General features: G+C 36.3%; 1 protein-coding gene across 1 annotated transcript in view; it reads right to left on the reverse strand.

Annotated features, from left to right (window-relative positions):
* MTX2 (metaxin 2) overlaps nucleotides 1-21,143 on the reverse strand; it is a 68,973-nt gene that overhangs the window by 13,225 nt on the left and 34,605 nt on the right. Inside the window, exons 4-5 of the mRNA XM_039250123.1 lie at nucleotides 8,094-8,166; nucleotides 1,086-1,162 (exon numbers count right to left, since the gene is read on the reverse strand). Of these exons, the coding sequence (XP_039106054.1) occupies nucleotides 1,086-1,162; nucleotides 8,094-8,166 (150 nt within the window). The remainder of the gene's footprint in view (nucleotides 1-1,085; nucleotides 1,163-8,093; nucleotides 8,167-21,143) is intronic.

The following is a 21,143-nucleotide window of genomic DNA, read 5'->3' on the forward strand; positions in this document are numbered from 1 at the left end:
TTACATTTTTAGTTATTTCACAAAAGAAGAAAACAAGAATGGTCAGTAAACCTTGTTTTTCTAAGAGACTAATCTTATTAGTAATAAAATAAATGCCAAAAGATTGACATGTGCTGCTTATAAAGTGTTCAAAGGTGAAAAAAATGTTAGTAAATATATAGGGAAATAGACATTAATTTTTAAATTCTAATATACTATAATAATGAGAAAAATGCATAAAATGGTATACCCTTTAGTTCAATCCAGCCATCTGTGGTGAGATTGTAAAAATGCACACCCCCTTCAACATCACAGTATTACTCTTAGGAATTTATCCTAAGGAGATAATCTGACAAGTTTACAAAGGTGTCTGCAGAAGAATATTTACCTGAATACTCGGTAAGAGCCAAAAACTGACTACAACTTAAGTATCCATCAATAAAGACTTAAATAAATAAATTATAATACATCCATATAAAAGAATGTATAATACTATACAACAATTTAAAAGGACGATGTATTTCTGTCATCATTAACATGAAAGAATTTCCAAACGTATTGACGATTTTAAAAGGCAGGTTGCAAAATAGCACATAATAGTAAGATCTATATTTTTCTTTATATGCAAAGAAAAAAGTCTGGAAAGATGTTCCCCAAAATGTTAATGGGGGTCGTCCTTTATAACTTTTTTTTTTGCATAAAGCAAACTATTAAACCTAAACTGAATAATTCAAATGTATATATTAATATTCAATTTCCAAATATATCCTATATTTCCTTCTCCAAAGGTTAACCTGACATTTTATAACAACCTAAGTTTTCATTTATGACCAAAATTCTCATAAGTGTGAGTCAGAAAATTATCTACCATTTTGTAAAGATCAAATTACATCTTTTGCCATTGATTTACATTATGGAGAAATAAAACTTACACTTTAGAAATATTTCTCCACTAAAAAAAAAAAAAAAGAAATATTTCTCCACTAGTTTATATTGGTATTTTATGAAACTAGGTTAAAATCAATGTAAATGTTTAGACATGCTAAAGAATGATGAATGACTTAAGAGTAACTGTGATCAAATATATTTAATATCTTTTTTATTACCTTTGCTTTAACGAATTGTACTATTGGACCAAGTTCTGATACTACTTGATTTCCTACATGAATAAAAGGTACTTTACCTGTTGGGGAAAAAGAAATGCATGAAAACACTTTCAGTAAATTAACATAAAAATGTAATATGTTTTATTAAAATACTGACCTTGTAACCCTATAACTTTTGAAAACTATAGTTAAACGTGTACCTTAAATTTTATGAACTTTTTTTAAGTTTATTTACTTTGAGAGAGAGAGAGAGAAAGAGAGAGTATGAGAAGGTGAGGGTCAGAAAGAGAGGGAGAAGATCCAACACAGGCCCTGAGTTATCAGCATGAAGCCCAATGTGGGACTTGAACTCTCCAACCCTGAGATCATAACCTGAGCCAAAATGAAGAGCCAGACGCTTAAATGACTGAGCCACGCAGGCACTCCAAATTCTATAAACCATTACTAATTTTAAAAGAAAAAAAGGAGATTCATTTCTAGAATTCTCACTTGTATATAATAACTGATCACAATAATATTCCCTTTTCAGAACTAACACTAACAATATATAGCAATATATATATTTAATATATATAATATATATAGCACTATATATATATATACTATATAATATATATAACACTAACAATATATAGCAGTAAATGCTAATTATTCAACTTACCTGAACAGGCAGAACATTGGTTCACAACCACTGACAGGTTTGTAAGAAATGTAGTGGGTCTTTTTCTTCAGAGTACAATGAATCAATCTATTTTTAAACTACATTTAAGAAAAGACCTTTTTACATCTACTTTTAAACCTCAGACACCCATTAAGTTCAATATATTAAGCACATGATGGTACATTAATAAATGTCTTTGACTCAAAAAAAATTGTAATTAAGAGAATTAACAATCTTTGAAGGTATGCTACTTTATGAATTCTAATACAAAGTATGCTCCCAGATACATTTGGGGGGAAAAAATAAAAGCAGGCTTATAAAAACTGGTTTCTCTATATAAACGTCATATTAAAAAAATAATATTTCATTTTTATGAAAACTAATAGTTGATAAAATTATCAGAGATGATAACAGTCTCCAAATAGCAATGAAGTTCACCCCAAAAACTAGAGGATGAAACCTGCTGTCAGACCTAGTTCAAATAGAGTTCACACTAAGAGCAGGCTTCTCCACGGTCCTCTTCAACAGCTGGACTCCCTAGGCCTCATGCAGCCCTAGGGTAATGGATGAGGTGCACAGCACCAACAGAAGCTTCACCTACATTCATGAGATAACATTCATTACATGGGAAAGGCAGGTCTTCAGGGAAACAACTCAACAGATGTATTTCAAAGACATTTCCATGTTACCAATATAAAAACACTGCATTCCACATCCCTTTCTTCTAATCTCGCAAAGGAGAAAAGAATTTATCTGGGTAAGTATTAGGTCATAGTGTTTTTTAACTTGAGATAAAATCTTTGTAAGTACTGTAATGCTAGAAATAGTGCAGGTCCTCTGAGATAAAATGATCTAAGAATGAAAACTATGTGTGGATAAATGCCTAGACTAAGGCTATTTTTAGGGCATAGCATTTTGAAAGCGAAGTGTATTTCTCATTTTGAATAACCAGTTAGGCATTTTTAGATGGAGTTTGTATTTTATTTCTTTTCTTAAAAATACTTTCAGTATTAGGCACCTGGGTAGCTCAGTTAAGTTTTCTGACTTTGGCTCAGGGCATGATCTCCGTTTCGCAGGGTCAAGCCCCATATTGGGCTCTCTGCTCTAAACACAGAGCCCACTTCAGATCCTCTGTACCCCTCTCTCTGCCCCTCTCCTGCTCATGCTCTCTCTCTCGCTCTCTCAAAAATAAATTTTAAAAAATATGTTTTCAGTACTGTAGATTATGAAGCAGGAAATCAGTGAGGGTGGTTAACTGAATACTCCTATATCTCTAAATATAAAGAAATATATAAAAATCAAGGCAACAAATTAGAAGTAAATAATGTTTTTTGTCACTAGCCTGACTTAGAGCGGAGCCAGTGTTGGGGTGCCTGGGTGGCTCAGACAGTTAAGCATCTGACTCTTAATTTCAGGTCAGGTCATGATCTCAAGGTTCTTGAGTTTGAGCCCTGCCTTGGGATCCCTGCTTAGGATTCTCCCCAAACCCTCCCACCCCCAACTCTCTCTGCCTCTCGCACACTCACATGCTTGCTCTCTCTCTCAAAATAAATAAACCTTAAAAAAATGGAGCCAGTGTTACATCCTTATTATTTCAGGTATCAAGCAAAAGCACAGTGAGACATTTATCCTCTGGTACCAAAGACCATTTAAAGAAATGAGGGCCCTATTTCTTATTTTAGGCAAAATAATCATTTTTACAACTTTTGTTTTTAGGGGCTCCTGGCTGGCTCAGTCGATAAAGCATGTGACTCTTGATCTCAGGGTCATGAGTTCAAGTCCCGCATTGGGCATGGAGCCTACTTAAAACAAAGATTTTTTAAAAAGTGCTTTTAAAAAAGAACCTTCATTTTTGAACCTACTTAAACATCATCAAAGCCATCTATGAGAAGCCTTCAGCGAACATCATCCTCAACGGGGAAAAACTGAGAGCTTTCCCCCTGAGATCAGGAACACGACAGGGATGTCCACTCTCACCACTGTTGTTTAACATAGTGCTGGAAGTCCTAGCATCAGCCATCAGACAACAAAAGGAAATCAAAGGCATCAGAATTGGCAAAGAGGAAGTCAAACTTTCACTCTTCGCAGATGACATGATACTCTACATAGAAAACCCGACAGACTCCACCAGAAGCCTACTAGAACTGATCCAAGAATTCAGCCAAGTTGCAGGGTACAAAATCAACGTACAGAAATCGGTTGCATTTTTATACACCAATGATGAAGCAACAGAAAGAGAAATCAAGAAACTGATCCCATTCACAATTGCACAAAAAACCATAAAATACCTCGGAATAAACCTAACCAAGGATACAAGAGATCTGTATGATGAAAACTATAGAAAACTTATGAAGGAAATTGAAGAAGACACAAAGAAATGGAAAAACATTCCATGCTCATGGATAGGAAGAATAAATATAGTTAAGATGTCATTACTACCTAAAGCACTCTACACATTCAATGCAATTCCCATCAAAATTGCACCAGCATACTTCTCAAAACTAGAACAAACTATCCAAAAATTTGTATGGAACCACAAAAGACCCCGAATAGCCAAAGTAATACTGAAAAATAAAACCAAAACGGGAGGGATCACCATCCCAGACTTCAGCCTCTACTACAAAGCTGTCATCCTCAAGACAGTATGGTATTGGCACAAAAACAGACCCATAGACCAATGGAACAGAATTGAGAACTCAGAAGTGGACCCAAAAGTATACAGCCAACTGATCTTTGACAAAGCAGGAAAGAATATCCAATGGAAAAAAGACAGCCTTTTTAACAGATGGTGTTGGGAGAACTGGACAGCAACATGCAGAAGAATGAAACTAGATCATTTTCTCACACCATGCACAAAAATCAACTCAAAATGGATAAAGGACCTGAACGTGAGACAGGAAACTATCAACACCCTAGAGGAGAAAGCAGGAAACAACCTCCTTGACCTCCACCGCAGCAACTTCTTACTTGACACATCCCCAAAAGCAAGGGAATCGAGAGCAAAAATAAACTGTTGGGACCTCATCAAGATTAAAAGCTTCTGCACAGCAAAGGAAACAACCCAGAAAATTAATAGGCAACCAACGGAATGGGAAAAGATAGTTGCAAATGACATATCAGATAAAGGGTTAATATCCAGAATCTATAAGGAACTCACCAAACTCCACGCCCGAAAAACAAACAACCCAGTGAAGAAATGGGCAGAAGACATGAACAGACACTTCTCCAAAGAGGACATCCAGATGGCCAACAGACACATGAAACGATGCTCAGCATCCCTCCTCATCAGGGAAATACAAATCAAAACCACACTGAGATACCACCTCACGCCAGTCAGAGTGGCTAAAATGAGCAAATCAGAGAACTCTAGATGCTGGCGAGGATGTGGAGAAACGGGCACCCTCCTGCACTGTTGGTGGGAATGTAAACTGGTACAGCCCCTCTGGAAAACAGTGTGGAGGTTCCTCAGGAAACTAACAATAGAACTCCCTTACGACCCAGCAATAGCACTGCTAGGAATTTACCCAAGGGATATAGAAATGCTGATGCATAGGAGCACATGTACCCCAATGTTCATAGCAGCACTCTCCACAATAGCTAAAACATGGAAAGAGCCTAAGTGTCCATCAACAGACGAATGGATCAAGAAGATGGGGTTTATCTATACCATGGAATACTACATGGCAATGAGAAACAATGAAATCTGGCCATGTGTAGCAACATGGATGGACCTTGAGGGTGTTATGCTGAGCGAAATAAGTCAGGCAGAGAAGGACAAATACCATATGTTTGCACGTATAGGAGGATTAGGAGGAACTTGACGGAGGACCAAGGGGGAGAAGAAGGGCGGAAATGGTGGGGGAAAGGGAGAGAGGCAAACCATGAGAGACTCTTGAATGCTGACAAAAACTGAGGACTGATGGATGTGGGGGGGAGGGGGGGATGGGCATGAAGGAGGGCACTTTGGGGATGAGCACTGAGTGTTATGTAGAAACTAATTTGACAATAAACTATTTGTAAAAAAAAAAAAAAAAGAACCTTCATTTTTAAAGGAAGCAAGGAGAAAGCAAGGGAGTTTGCAGGTTCAGAAAACATTAGAAACAAAAAGAACCCCAGAGACCATCTAATGCAATCACCACATATTACAGATGAAGTCACTGAAGCTCAAAAAAGAGAAGTGAAATTTCCCAAAGAAACTGTTAATAAGTGACAAGGTCACAGAAGGATTAGAGTAAAAATTTTCCCAGCTCTTAGCCAAGCAGTCTTCTGACCACTCCATGATGCTCTCTGCTTTAAAAATCTACAAGATCACGAAAACCAATAAAACTACCCCTGATCACGCCAAATCATATGATTGAAGAGAATAATACTAGTCATAAGATGAAATTTAAATAAATGCCTTAAGAGAAAGTGCCATTTTCATCTACTTACAGGAGACTCCTCCCTATGAATGTATATAAACACACATATACATACATGTGTGTGTATGTGTGTGTATATACATAGATAGACAGACAGACAGATAGATAGATAGATATGTAGCCTCTATAGTATTTATTTATCTTTCATAGAGTCTATAAAAAGTCAGATATCTACCTAGGTGATACTCAGTACAGTCATTTTAGGAAAAGAATGAATTATATGGCTTTACCTCATCTGCCAAAGATAGTAACTTTGGTATTAGAATGTTAGCTTTTTTATATGAATAGCTATACTCTTTATATGACTATATAAAGGAAAAAGATAGAACTCAATATAATTCATTTCACCAGAATTTAGAAAGTTTATAAAATCTCTATACAAAATTAACAGAAAATGAGTCAATGAATGGTCTTCAAGAATCTAAAATATGTCTATGCTTACAAATCTAGAAATTCTTTTGTGGAGATGTTTTAAAATGTATATTCATAAATCTATAAATGCAGATGTATTAATGTAGAATTTTCAGTGTATATGGAGGCTTTCTTCACAGCTTTTAGTAATTATTACCACCTTTAACAATCTAAGATGCAAAGAAAAAAATGCTTTATACAAGTCATTTCTTTTTGTTTTTTTTTTTAATATTTTTATTTATTTCTAGGAGAGAGAGACAGACAGGCAGACAGCATGAGCAGGGGAGGGTCAGAGAGAGAGGGAGATACAGACTCTGAAATAGACTCCAGGCTCCGAACTGGCAGTCAGCACAGAGCCCGACGCGGGGCTCGAACCCACGAACCACAAGATCATGGCCTAAGCCAAAGTCGGACACTTAACCGACTAAGCCACCCAGGCGCCCCTATACAAGTCATTTCTAAGTTATCTTCACAGTGAGGAAACAGATAAATGTCTCCCTAAAAGAAATGTAACTCACACATCCCAACCATTTATACTCATGGATTTACCCATAAAGGAGTGATTCTGTGCTATTACTGCACCAGCAAAACCATACCAATTCTACTTAACATCTATGAGCTTTGTGGCACTACATTTTTATAAAATTATCTGTACCAGGGGCACCTGGGTGGCTGGGTCAGTTGGGCGACTGACTTTGGTTCAGGTCATGATCTCACAGTTCATGAGTTCAAGCCCTGCATCCAGCTCTGTGCTGACGACTCAGAGCTCAGAGCCTGGAACCTGCTTCAGATTCTGTGTCTCCCTCTCTCTCTGTCCCTCCCCATCTCGTGTTCTCTCTCTCGCTCTCTCTCAAGAATAAACATTAAAAAAAAAATAAAAAACTGAAAGTTACAATTAAAAAAATTTATCTGAACCATATTTACTTAAAACTATACCCTAATCTACTAATACATGACACACAGAAAAGGCAACACTGATTATAAAATACAGCAGAAAGGCTAAAATTTTAATAAAAAGTATTTTAAAACCTGTTGAAATAAAAATAAAACAAAATTAAATTAGAAACCAAAAGCTTTCAGAGATGACCTTAAGATCTTTGACAAGTTAATTATTCCACAATGTCTCTTCTTCCCTCTGTATAATAAGAGAGTACAGTTGAGAGAAGTGTGTTTAATAAAAACTGGATTCATTAATATTAAAATTTGTTTTCTGAAGTGGAAACAGCACTATGTAAATAAGATTGGGGATACTTGAGATTATGTATTTTCTTAATATTTCTTAGTATTTCCTGTAACTTTCCACTAACCATCTGTGACCACAGAGTTGAAATGAATAGCCATGTCCACCCAAAGATTATCAAGTTTACAACTGTTACTTTATAAAACCATGGGAAAATTCTTCAAAGGGTAAACAAAACAAACAAAAATAGGCATTTTTAAAATCTAGGTACAAACTGAACTATCGTTACAATTTTATCAATACAGAATATTAATGAGAATTTTTAAAACACTTACCAGATGGAGACATATATTCTGCATTTGCCCTACAAACCACTTTGACAGGCAGGTTACACATCTGCAAAAAGGCCTGCAAGTCAATACAAGTATAATTAGCCTCGTGAAAGTATATATAAATTTGAACACAACTTGTTATTTATTTTCTAAGCTTAAGTAATAGCTCATAGAGTAACACCTTATTGGAAAAGAATGAATCAATTTAAAGTGAAATACTTGTCCAAACAAAATCATATGTCATTTCAGTGCTAAAAACATCAAGAACTTAGACACAGTAAACATATGTATGACACTTAGACCATTTATACACACTTTTAAAAATGTAAATTATCGGGGCGCCTGGGTGGCTTAGTCGGTTAAGCGTCCGACTTTCGCTTGGGTCATGATCTCATGGGTCCGACTTTCGCTTGGGTTCATGGGTTCGAGCCCCGCGTCGGGCTCTGTGCTGACTGCCAGCTCAGAGCCTGGAGCCTATTTCAGAGTCTGTGTCTCCCTCTCTCTCTGACCCTACCCTGCTCACCCTGTCTCTCTCTCTCTCCTAGAAATAAATTTTAAAAATATTTTTAAAAAATGTAAATTATCCATAATTGTTTTATTGCATTAGTTTATGTAAGTCAGCAATACTATATGTTGGTTTAATTTTCTTTAATAGATGACTATAAAGTCCAAATTTTATAAGGTATTGCTTAATTCCACTACTCTTTACAGGATCTTCATCTTAGTCTTAAAGGAAAACTCTCAAAGCATTATTTTTGCTACTTCCAAGTTCTCTCCTATATACTCAATATTCTAATGGGTAGCTTTTATGCTCACTGATTCACTTTTTAAAGACACAAGTTGTTGATTTTCACTTTGTTTATAGTAACAAAAATTTCAAAAGCAACTTAAATGTCTAACAATAAAGAACAGGTAAATCATTTATAGTGAATCCAAACCATGGAATGTTATGTAATCGCTTTTAAAAAATCATGAATTACATCTTCATACATGGCTGTCTGAACTAAGTTTATTTCCCAGCCTCCCTTACAACTGGATGTGACCAATGTCTAAATTCTAACCAATGGGTCTTAAAGTTCTGGGCAACTGCTGGGAAGTTTCTTCAAAAGGACGGGAGATAACCTCCCCTCTATTTTTCCTTCCTGCTCACTAGAATATAAAAAGGATGACTATAGCCACAGCAGTCAAACCAAACTACGAAGCAGAAGCTAAGAGAAGACCGCAGAACAACAAGGGGACAGATGCCTAGGTCCTTGATAATCACAGTCACCGAACCTACATTACCTGTGTTTATAAGAAAAGAAATAAACTTCTATCTTTGTAAGCCTCTGCTATTTTGGGTCTTCCATAACCTCTAGCCAAACCTAATTCTAACTAAATTCACCAACAATTACCGTGTCTGGCTTTAAACCCCACCTCAGCCAACCAGAAGTGATTCTGTATAAATGTACACTGTCATCTAAATACTATCCCCTGTGCTTCCAAATTGTAAGAGTCAACTACTTGACTGACCCACAAGTATACACTAGGATCAAAATTAGGTGGAAGGCTTATTAAAACATAAATTGCTAGGAATGGAAGAATTAGAGACGGTAAGTATCAACAGCTCTTTTAAGAAGAATGGATGAGAAGAAAAGAAAGAAGGGATTAGAGGGGTCCTTCCTTCTATTAATGTGTAGCTGTACCCGATGATGGAGAAAGGTTGGGCCTGTTAAAACATAAGCAGGAAAAAAAAAAAAAACAGCAAAAACACACTGAAATGATACGAAACAGGCAGAACAACAGGCATACAAGATTCATGAGAAGGTAAAAGGGATGTAAGAGCACAGGTAGAGGGATTTGGTTATTTGTCAGGAAACAGGACAACTTTCTACTCTGATGCAAGGGGTGGCCGGTGTCAGTGATAACTGCAAGATGGTAAGCAAGAAGGACAAGAAAATGAGAATGTTCACATTCTGTGAAATGGGAGAAGCAATCATCTGCTGAGAATGAAGGAATAAGGAGATAGAGGCCTTCAGAGAAGAACAAAAAGAATCTGAAAGAACTACTTAATATCTTCTCAAATGTCTCGTTGATATTCCCTTGTTAGTTAACAATTATAATACTATAAAAATAGTAAATATGGTATACTTTGCTAAACTAAATGTACAGTGGCAACTATACTAATCTTTTCCAAAAAGCTGTATTTCACTTAAAAAAGATTAAGCAATATGATAATGTTCTGCGATCAAAGCCATGTTTCCAGTCCTGTGAATTTTTTACTTTTTCACTTAAAAAAAGTTTAGCAATTTAGCAATGCTCAACTTACCACAGACCTCAACTGATGACATAATTCTAGTTACCCAAAGATTAATTTTACAACATTTACTACAATTAATCTTCATCCTTGATTCAAAAGAAATTTTATGAATTAACCTGCAGTTCCCAAAGAAGTCGATGTCACAAACAGAACATTTTTATTCAAATATTAAAAATTCAAACTAGAACTGTCTTTGAGAATATAAAAACTTCAAATCCAAACCAGGCTTTCATCCAAATAGTATTTCTCCTTTATGTTGTAGGATGGAAGAAAATTTCTGAGAGGTTCCAAAATAGTATTTTCAACATTTACTTTTACTCTCAATCTCTTTCTTAGGTTGGAACGATACACCAACCTGAAACACATTTTATTTTCAATTCTGAAATTGCAGTCTGTGTATGTTTATCCTCATGTGACTCCAAAGAAATATGTAGTTCTAATTATAATAAGGAAATTAGAGTAACTCAGCTAACTCCTAATCCTCCGCTGGATATTTTACTCTGAACTAATTCAAGTGATTAACAATATAAAATAATTTGCACCAAAAACTTAGCACATACTATCAGAATAATGATCAATAACTGTGCTGTCCAATATGGTAGCCACCTGTGGCTATTTAACTTAAATTTAAAATAATTAAGGGGCGCCTGGGTGGCTTAGTCGGTTAAGCGTCCGACTTTCGCTTAGGTCATGATCTCGCGGTTCGTGGGTTCGGGCCCCGCGTCGGGCTCTGTGCTGACTGCCAGCTCAGAGCCTGGAGCCTGTTTCAGTCTGTGACTCCCTCTCTCTCTGACCCTCCCCTGCTCACGCTGTCTCTCTCTCTCTCTCTCTCTCTCCTAGAAATAAATAAAAAACATTAAAAAAAAAATTTAAAATAATTAAAATGGAATAAAATTTTTAATTCAGTTCCCCAGTCACACTAGCCACATTTCAAGTGCTCTATAGCCACATGTGGCTAATGTCTACCATATTTATTGGTATGAACATTTACCTCATTGCAGGAAGTTCTATTCGACAATACAGATTTACAGCAATGGTAATCAGTGCACAACAGACATCTTAGCAAGGCAGGCTGACATCATCTGAAAGTGATCAGGCTAAATATTATAAAAACAATCTGTACAATATTAGAGTGCCAATAAACTCTGCAATTGATCAATCAACTTTTGATGACAGTGACACATAAAGCACCATAATATTTTCAGTTAAAAAAATCTAAACTAAATAGGCTTTACTCTGAGCAAATCTGACAAAATGGTTAGATAAATTTATTAACATGTGAAAACTAAGAACTTAAGAATGAAAAAATTAAAACTACAACCAATAAATATATTCACTCTTTGAATGTAAGAAATTTTTTAAATACACACACATACACACAAATTTTTTAAACACACACACATACACACACAGGACATAGTACCTGCCTTCTAAACTCTGAAATTTAATAAGCTTGATGTAGTTTCAACATATTGAATAAATTAAATTCACAGCATTAAAAACTGTATTGAAGCGATGTTGATACATTTTTTATTTCCTAAAAAATACACAAAGTAATACCAGATCACAGATAAACAAACATAAAGCAATGAAGTTACACATTTATCTCTCTAATCTTCCAAAAATCTACTAAAATAACAGCGAAGAAATAGAAACTGATAAACCCAGAAAGACACAAAGAAGCAGACCAGAGCTATCTGCCCATTTTGTCAGATAGAAAGCAGACTCATCAGGGCAGAGGAAGCTGACACCCAAGAGCATGCAAAGGGAAAAAACCAATGTGTTCACATCACAGAAACTAGGAAGATTCCAAAACTGAAGGCACCACGTACCACAGACAGTGGAGGTGAGGTAAAGGACTAAAAATAAGAGTGGTTGAAGTCTGTACAAGATCACACAACTAACCCACCCCCGACCTAGTAGGAGACAGGTTTATTCTCTGAAGAAACCAAACCAGAGAGACTCCTGACTCAAGGCTCAAGCAGCACAGCAGGGGGGAGTCACACTGAAAAGAGGAACTTAAGGGAGAGTGTACACACTGATGGAAAAGACCCACAGCACCCCTGTCCCTTCTCAGCTTTCACACACTGGCAATGAATTTAAGTACCTCCAAGATAAGAAAGATAACTAGAGAAAAGTCCTACAAATGCTGATAGTTTTAGTAGGGATGGGGGACGCTGGGATAGTCACCAACAAAAATGGCAGCTCACTGTGCAATCAGTCTACAGTTAAGTCCACATGTCAAAAAGTCCCTCATCCCCCCATCAGCTTTTTAGTGCCTCACTCTTAAACATAAATTGCTAGGACAGATCAATAGCGATTTGAGGAAAGCCTCGAACATAAAATATAGAGCCAAAACAAGCCACAAAAAAAAAAGAAACTGCCAGGAAACAAAAAAATACAGAGAGAAAACAACTTCAAAGAAAAATTATAATTAATATTTACTGAGCGCTTACTAGGTACCAGGTACTTTGTGGCCAAGAGGTAGGTACAACAAATATGCCTATTTTAATATGGGAACACACAAACATATAATGAGGTTAAGGGATCTGAACAAGCATACAGGAAGGAAGAAAGGAAAGGAAGGAAGAAAGAAGGGAGAGAAGACAGTAGAGAAAGAAAGGAAAGAAAGGGGAAAACAGAAAAATGAAATTGAACCATACAAAGGACTGAAAAAATAAATGACAATGACATTCAATGCCTCAAGAGCAACTCTAAAAGCTCGATGGTAACTTGAAAGCTCAAGGGCTTCCAAAATCTCGTCAACCTAAAATTCTACATGTGGCCAAGGTATTTTTAAGGTTTTTTTTTTTTTTTTTTTTTTTTTAATTTCTAGAGAGAGAGAGAGCGTGAGCAGGGGAGGGTCAGAGAGGGAGGGAGTCACAGACTGAAACAGGCTCCAGGCTCTGAGCTGGCAGTCAGCACAGAGCCCGACGCGGGGCTCGAACCCACGAACCGTGAGATCATGACCTAAGCGAAAGTCGGACGCTTAACCAACTAAGCCACCCAGGCGCCCCTACATGTGGCCAAGGTATTAATAAACTGTGAAGACAGAATAAAAATAGTACCACATAAGCAAGGTCTTTAAATTTTTATTTCCCGTGTACTCTTTCTCAGGAAGCTAATGAAGAATGTGCTGCACAAAATAAAAATAATAAACCGAGAAAAAAAAAAAAAAAGAATACAGGATCCAGAGACTATGGGGATTGAACATAAAAGCAAACAGAATTCCCTGGATGATGATGAATAGCAGTCATAAGAAAACGGCTCTTCCAATTTAAGCAAAAGGAACAGGAGTTTCCAACACAGTATTTCTGAGAGAAAAGACAGAAAGGATCTGATGTATTTAACCACTGTAAGAGGGAGTATTATAGATCAGTCAGCATTTAGGAGAGAAAACTATTCAAATGAATTAAATAAAACAATTAATAACCCAAAGGGAGAAAATCCTAGAGAAAGAATATGTTCATAGTACACAGAGCCACTCAACTGAGATCAACACTTACATTCTAATTATAATGTAAACACTGAATATTAACGTCATCAAGAACGTGAGAACACTATTGGGAAGATGGAGAAGGAGAGGGGGTAAGTTTTAAGTGAAATAGTATTTTAAATGAATAAATTAATATTTTAAATGAAATAGTAACATAAGCATCTTACTTAAAAATACAGAGGTAAATACCTGGAAAAATAATACAGCTAAAAGAATTGAAAGTAGTTATCTCTGGATATCCAGCTCTGGGTCGGGTAAGATAGGAGAGTAGACTTTTTCATTTGTGATGAGGCTCTCCTACATTACTGGTGGGGGTGTAAATTAATCCAACCACCTTGAAAATGTGTGGTATTTTCTACTAAGCACATGACTATCCTATCAGCCAACAATTCCATTCTCAGAAATATATCAAAAAAAAACAAGACATATGTAGCCACTAACCTACACATATACAAAAATGCTCTCAGCAGCTTGATCGTAATAATTAAATACTGGGAACAACTCAAATATCTACTAATATGAGCAACAAGCTTGACTTTAAAATCCCTAACTCCAGGAATGTCTGAGTGCCTCAGTCCGTTCAGTCTGTTACGCGTCTGACTTCAGCTCAGGTCATGATCTCACGGTTTGTGAGTTAGAGCCCCTCATCAGACTATTTGCTGTCAGCACAGAGACCACTTCAGATCCTCTGTCCCCCTCTCTCTCTGCCCCACCCCTTCTCTCAAAACTAAACATTAAAAATAAATAAATAAAATTCCTAACTCTAAGCTTAAAAGGACATATAATGTCACCAACTGCTATTATGAGAAAGGAAAGTATACACAAGGGTTTTATATTTTTCTTGATTCTGAATTCTTCAGAAAGAGCATTCATTGAGAACTTTTAAATCAGAGAAATTCTAGAAACAGTCCCAGAATATGATACCTACAATACTCCATAAAGAGCCTAAATTCTTTGTCTTCAATAATTACTTCTGAATTGTATCTTCTGGGAACCATGGCTCAGATCTTTTTGTAAAAACTGGTTTTGAAAAATAAAATATATTTTATTTGCATATAAGTGAAAGTAAAGTCAACAGCATAGAGAACAAGAACATCTGTTACCAGTCAAGTAGACCATTACAAATACCTTAAGTCCTAGATTCAGAAGGTGTTGTTTTTAATAACAATGCCATTGCTTTGATCAAATTATAAAACTAAAAGCTTAAATGTTGAGAAAACCTTTTCAAATGTTGTACATAACAGCATATAAGGAATACAGACAGGGATTCTGTTACAGTAATCTTTCAGTAACATAATGACAAGCTTCTGATTCTTCTCACTTCTCATTTCAGATCCCTCTCAATTCTCATTTCAGATTCCTCTGTCTTCTAAAACTAGCGTTTACTGTTGAAATTCTCAATTATATGCCAGATAAGGATTATCAGCTCAATAAACAAATGAACAAACATGAAAATCTCAACAATACATCAAATCACAAAATGAAGACTAAAGAAGTCTAAATCTCAGTAAATCTTCTAGTGTTCTTCCGATGTGAATTTTTTTAATGTAGCAACAGAAAATTCTGATAATAAAAACATTTTTTTAAAGGCTGCTTAGTCAAAACATAAAATTTGTATTCAATCACGAGTTGGAATATGAATCAATGCAGTTTCTTGAACAGTAGTTTGGCAACATCTATAAAAATCCTAAATGTACATGTCCTTTGACCCCACAATTGTATTGTTAAGAGTATATCATATGGACATATCTGCCTAAAATTACATGAAATGTATGTTAGGATATTCATGCCTAAACCCCACTTACAGTATAATTATACTATACTTATAATAATAGCCTAATACCCATCAATAAGAAACTGACTCAGTAAACTGCGGTGAATCCATCAATGGAATATTTGTAGTCTTCAAGAAAGAATGAACCCCAAAACCTAAAAAGAACTTATCAAACCCAGGGCAAGGAGTGGCTCGGTCAGTTAAGCATCCAACAGTTCATGAGTTCGAGCCCCACGTTGGGCTGTGTGCTGACAGCTCAAAGCCTGGAGCCTGCTTCTGATTCTTTGCCTCCCTCCTCTCTCTGCCCTCCCCTTACTTGCTCCCCCCAAAAATAAGTAAACATTAAAAAAAAATTTTTAAGAATTTATCAAACCCAATACCCAAAATACAAACAATCCAGTGAAGAAATAAATAGACATTTTTCCAAAGAAGACATCCAGATGGCTGTTAAACACAAGAAAAAGTACTCAACATCGCTTATCATCAGAGAAACACAAATCAAAACCATGATGAGAGACCACCTCACACCTGTCAGAATGGCTAAAATTAACACAGGAAACAACAGATATTGGCAAGTATGCGGAGAAAAGGGAACACTCTTACACTGTTGGTGGTAATGTAAGCTGGTGTAGCCACTGTGGAAAACAGTGTGGAGGTTCCTCAAAAAGGAACCTTACTCAGCCATCAAAAAGAATGAAATCTTGCCATTTGCAACGATGTGGATGGAGCCAGAATGTATTATGCTAAGCAAAATAAGTCAGAGAAAGGCAAATACCATATGATTTCACTCCTATGTGGAATTTAAGAAACAAAGCAGATGAACACATGCGAAGGGAAAAAGAAAAGAAAGCAAACCATACAAGACTCCTATGGAGAACAAACTGAGGGCTGATGGTGAGAGGTGGGTGGGGGGTGGGCAATCATAATAAGAAGGACATTCGTGATAAGCACTGAGTGTTGTAAGTGATGAAATCATTAAATTCTACTCCTGAAACTAATATTACACTATATGTTAACTAACTAGAATTTAAATAAAATTTTGAAGAAAAAAAAAAAAGAGAAGAATAGAGTTGCTCCTGAACTGAACTTTTTTATACTACACTCCAAAAGTCATTTCTCATCTGGAATCTTCTGTATGGCTGCCGAATGACATGAGACAACATACACCAAATGCAAAATTGCTTTCTGTGTTATTTTTCTTCAAAAGCTTGGGGCAAAACATTAAAACACAGCTCAATAAGGCCTGAAAATGGCTAATTTATTTTGTCCATGCATAGGTTCCTGTGAACTAACTTGAAAGGAAAACATGATTCTGAATATCTAGAATGAATGGAAAACATTCATCCACATACTCAATACATATTTACTGAGCAGCTACTATGTATCATGACTGTTCTAGGCACTGAGAATAGAACAGTGACCTTAAAGTCTCTGCCTTCACCCACCAAGTTTACATTCTAATGGAGAGAGATGCTATGCAAATAAGCCTGAAAATATGTATGGTGATTCCTGCTACTAAGAAATACAAAGCAGTGTGAAGGTATTGCTATTATACATAGAGTGGTTAAATGAGGGCTCACCAATAAGGTAACACTGGGGCATAAACCTGAAGAAAGTTACGGAGCCAGCCATGTTCAAAGGCACTGAAACAGTCTTCTGCTTCTACTGGTGTGTCCGAGGAACAACAAGACCAGTCTGACAATGCAGATTAAGGAAGTGAGTGGTAACAGGGAACATCAGAGACAATCAAAAGAGATCAGGTAGGGGTTACAGATATTTGTAAGGATTCTAACTTTCACTTTGTATTAGATAAACAATAATAAGACGGTGCTCAGCTGAAAACTGCTGGAATCTAACGTTTTAAAGGATTACGAGCAGCTCTTCAAAGATTAGATTGGAGACAGTAGAAGCAAACAAGCAGAAGCACTGGTTGGAAGGATTCTGCAATAATCTAGGAAAGAAATGATGGTGGCCTGGATTAAGATAGGAGTACTGGAGGGGACAAGAAGTCGGATTCTGGCTACATTTTTAAACTAGGGCTGAAAAGGTCTGCTGACAACTGGGTATGGATATAGGAAAGAGAACTCCAAAGATGGCTCAAAGATTCTGACATGCAGTCGGAGAAAGACAGATACCATATGTTTTCACTTACAAGTGGATCAGGAGAAACTTAACAGAGGACCAGGGGGAAGGAGAAAGGGAAAACTAGTTGGGGAGAGGGAGGGAGGCAAACCATGAGAGACTCTTGAATACTGAGAACAAACTGAGGACTGATGGGTGTGGGGGGAGGGGGGATGGGCATGGAGGAGGGCACTTGTGGGGATGAGCACTGGGTGTTATATGGAAACCAACTTGACAATAAACTATGAAAGAAAAAAATAAATAATAAATAAATAAAAGACTGTTGGCCTATTAAAAAAAAATTCTGACGTAAACAAGTAGAACAATGGAAATGTCATTTACCAAAACGGGAAAAACTGTGGGATGAGCAGGTTTTGGTAGGAGGAGGGGGACTTAGGAGTCTTTAGATGGACTGTTCTAATATCCTTCCTTGTCAAACTTCTGACAGGCAATGACTAGCAGACAACTCTGCTTTCTTTTCAAAGACCTGGTCACTAAGGCACAGTTATACGCTTTGAAACCAGATCAGCAGATTCTACCGAAATGTCGAGAAACCCAACTTTAAAGGCCACTCACCCCACTTTTCTTTTGTGGACAGAGGTGACAGAAGTACCTACAAATCAGTATAATCTTTCTTTGTCAACACTTTCCTGCAAGTATGGTAATATCGAGGTACTAAGAAACGGGTAGAGCTATAGTTATTATGCAGAATAAAAACACAACCAAGGACAGCTTTTATCTATGGTCTCTTCTGTCCCCTGAAACTATAGCACACCAAGTTTAAAAAGTGAAAAGTCAATACCCAAAGTATAAAAAGGATGGACATAAGTCAACACCAAAAACACCAAATAATCTGATTAATAAGTGAGCAGAGGACCTGAATAGGCATTTTGCCAAAGACATACAGATGACCAACAGACACATGAAAAGATGCTCAACATCACTAATCATTAGAGAAATGTATATCAAAACCACAGTGAGATTTATCACCTTTACACCTGTCAGAATGGCTAGTATCAAAAAGACAAGAAATAAAAAGCATTGGTGAGGATGTGGAGAAAAAGGAACCCTCATGCACTACTGGTAGGAATGAAAATTGGTACAACCACTATGAAAAACCTGCATGGAGATTCAAATCCAGTCATTCCATTACTGAATATTTACCCAAAGAAAGCAAAAACAGTAATTCAGAAGATATATGTTTAAGTATCCATCGATACATGAATGGATAAAGATGTAGTGTTTGTATACACAAACACAAACCATGGAATATTACTCAGCCATCAAAGGAATGAGATCACTTATATGTGTTCTAAAACAAAACAAATGAACAAACAAAAAACAAATTGACAACTGCCAGAGGGGAGGAGGGTAGGGGGATGGGAGAGTGGGAGATACAGGCTTCCAGTTATGGGATGAGTAAGTCACAGGTATAAAAGGTACAACACAGAGTTACATGGTTCTATACCTTATGGAGAATTATAAGTCTTCAGGAGATTTAAATTAAGCACGCAGGTCTTATAATTAATATAAGAAAATTATAAAAATAATAAATAAAATAAAAAGAATAATAATCTAACAAAACAAAACATCTCAAAAATTATGCAAACCTAGTTTAAGTCTTTGTTCCCAAAGAAATACACAAAAAATATTTCAGAAAGAATCTGGAGGGGCAAACTTAATGAAATTAAATTTAAAGCTGAAAATATCATCAATCTCTTTTATGGAAAATAATAAATGTGATGCTTCCTGACAGGAGAAGGAAAACAGAATCTGCAATATCAAAAACCCTGAAATATCAAACATCTTTTAATTGCATTAGTTTAACAACAATAAAACAAAACAAAAAGGTAAATAAAAATATTCAGTTCATAAAACGACGAGAATGGAAACACAGCTAGCCAAAAACAGGCTTGCCCTGGCCATTACATTTGCACAGGGAGGATGCTGTGACATTCTGTTCTACCATCATTTAGAGTAAGGTGACTTTCTGTTGCTGACTCATACACCAGACCAATGACTGGGTGACAATTAGCACATCCCCACTCCTTAATGGTCACTGGTTAAGTGCCTAGCATAACCTAATGGATCCGAAGAGAGTATAGACTTAAGAAGCACAGTGTGGAAGACGACTAGAATGCCTTTTGAAAAATGAAAATCCTCTGCATCAATTTTAAGAGTCTGTATAGAACAGTAAGACTTAACAGAGCAGAAGCCTCCCAGCAAGACATCTCTGGGTAGAATCTTGGTGACTGACTGTTACAGAGGTCCTTCACCTGATAAGCTGTCTTATTTCTTTTTTTTTTTTTAATATTTTTTATGTTTATTTATATTTGAGAGAGACCATACACAGGCAGGGGAGGGGCAGAGACAAGACAATCTGAAGCAGGCTCCAGGCTCTGAGCTGTCAGCACAGAGCCCACCCACATGGGGCTCAAACTTACAAGCCATGGGAATCATGACCTGAGCTGAAGTCAGATGCTCAATCGACTGAGCCACCCAGGTGCCCCAAGCTTTCTTATTTCTTAAATGAAGACAATTTATTAGGCAGATTAATTGAGGTACTATATGTAAAACACTTTACCATTCGGCACACAATATAAGGCATTACTATTAAAACTAGGTAGTAATAATATTAGTAACAAAAAATACTCATGTATCCATTTGCAAAGGAAGAGAGACTATTTAAGCTTGGTGATTTCAAAAGAAAGCTGACTTATTTTATTAGCTTTAACATCTCCTTAAGAGAAAAAATGAATAATTATTATATACTGTAATTTCGTTATATTTGTTCCTTTATAATCAAAACAGCAAATTGTACATAAGATAAAATCTCTAAATAGGTATTAAAATGATAAATAAGGGAACATAACCAAAAGTATTTTTTTTTAATTTTTTAACGTTCATTTATATTGAGAAAGACAGATAAAGTGCAAGTAGGGGAGGGACAGAGAGTGAGAGAGACAGAGAATCTGAAGCAGGCTCCAGGCTCTGAGCTGTCACCACAGAGCCCAACACGAGCTGTGAGATCATGACCTGAGCTGAAGTAGGACACTCAACCAAATGAGCCACCCAGGCATCCCCAAAAGTACTTTTTTAAAAAATAAGGTAAAGGGTAAACATATGGTTTCTATATTTGCAGTACCTTATATAAAATCTTTTAAACAATACAAAAACAACTGAATAAACATGTTTTGATACTGACATAAACTTTTACTCTATGAATAATTTTTCAAAGTCAAACACAATCACAAAACTAATAAATGAATTGATTATAGGCCTCCCTCTCCAGACTGTAAGCTCTATTAGCACACACTGACCATGTCTATCTTGTTCACTATTTTATCCTCAGCATACTATAGG

The sequence above is a fragment of the Hyaena hyaena genome, unplaced genomic scaffold, assembly GCF_003009895.1.
Source record: "Hyaena hyaena isolate Hyena2069 unplaced genomic scaffold, ASM300989v1 scaffold_359, whole genome shotgun sequence".
NCBI classification, from domain to species: Eukaryota; Metazoa; Chordata; class Mammalia; order Carnivora; family Hyaenidae; genus Hyaena; species Hyaena hyaena.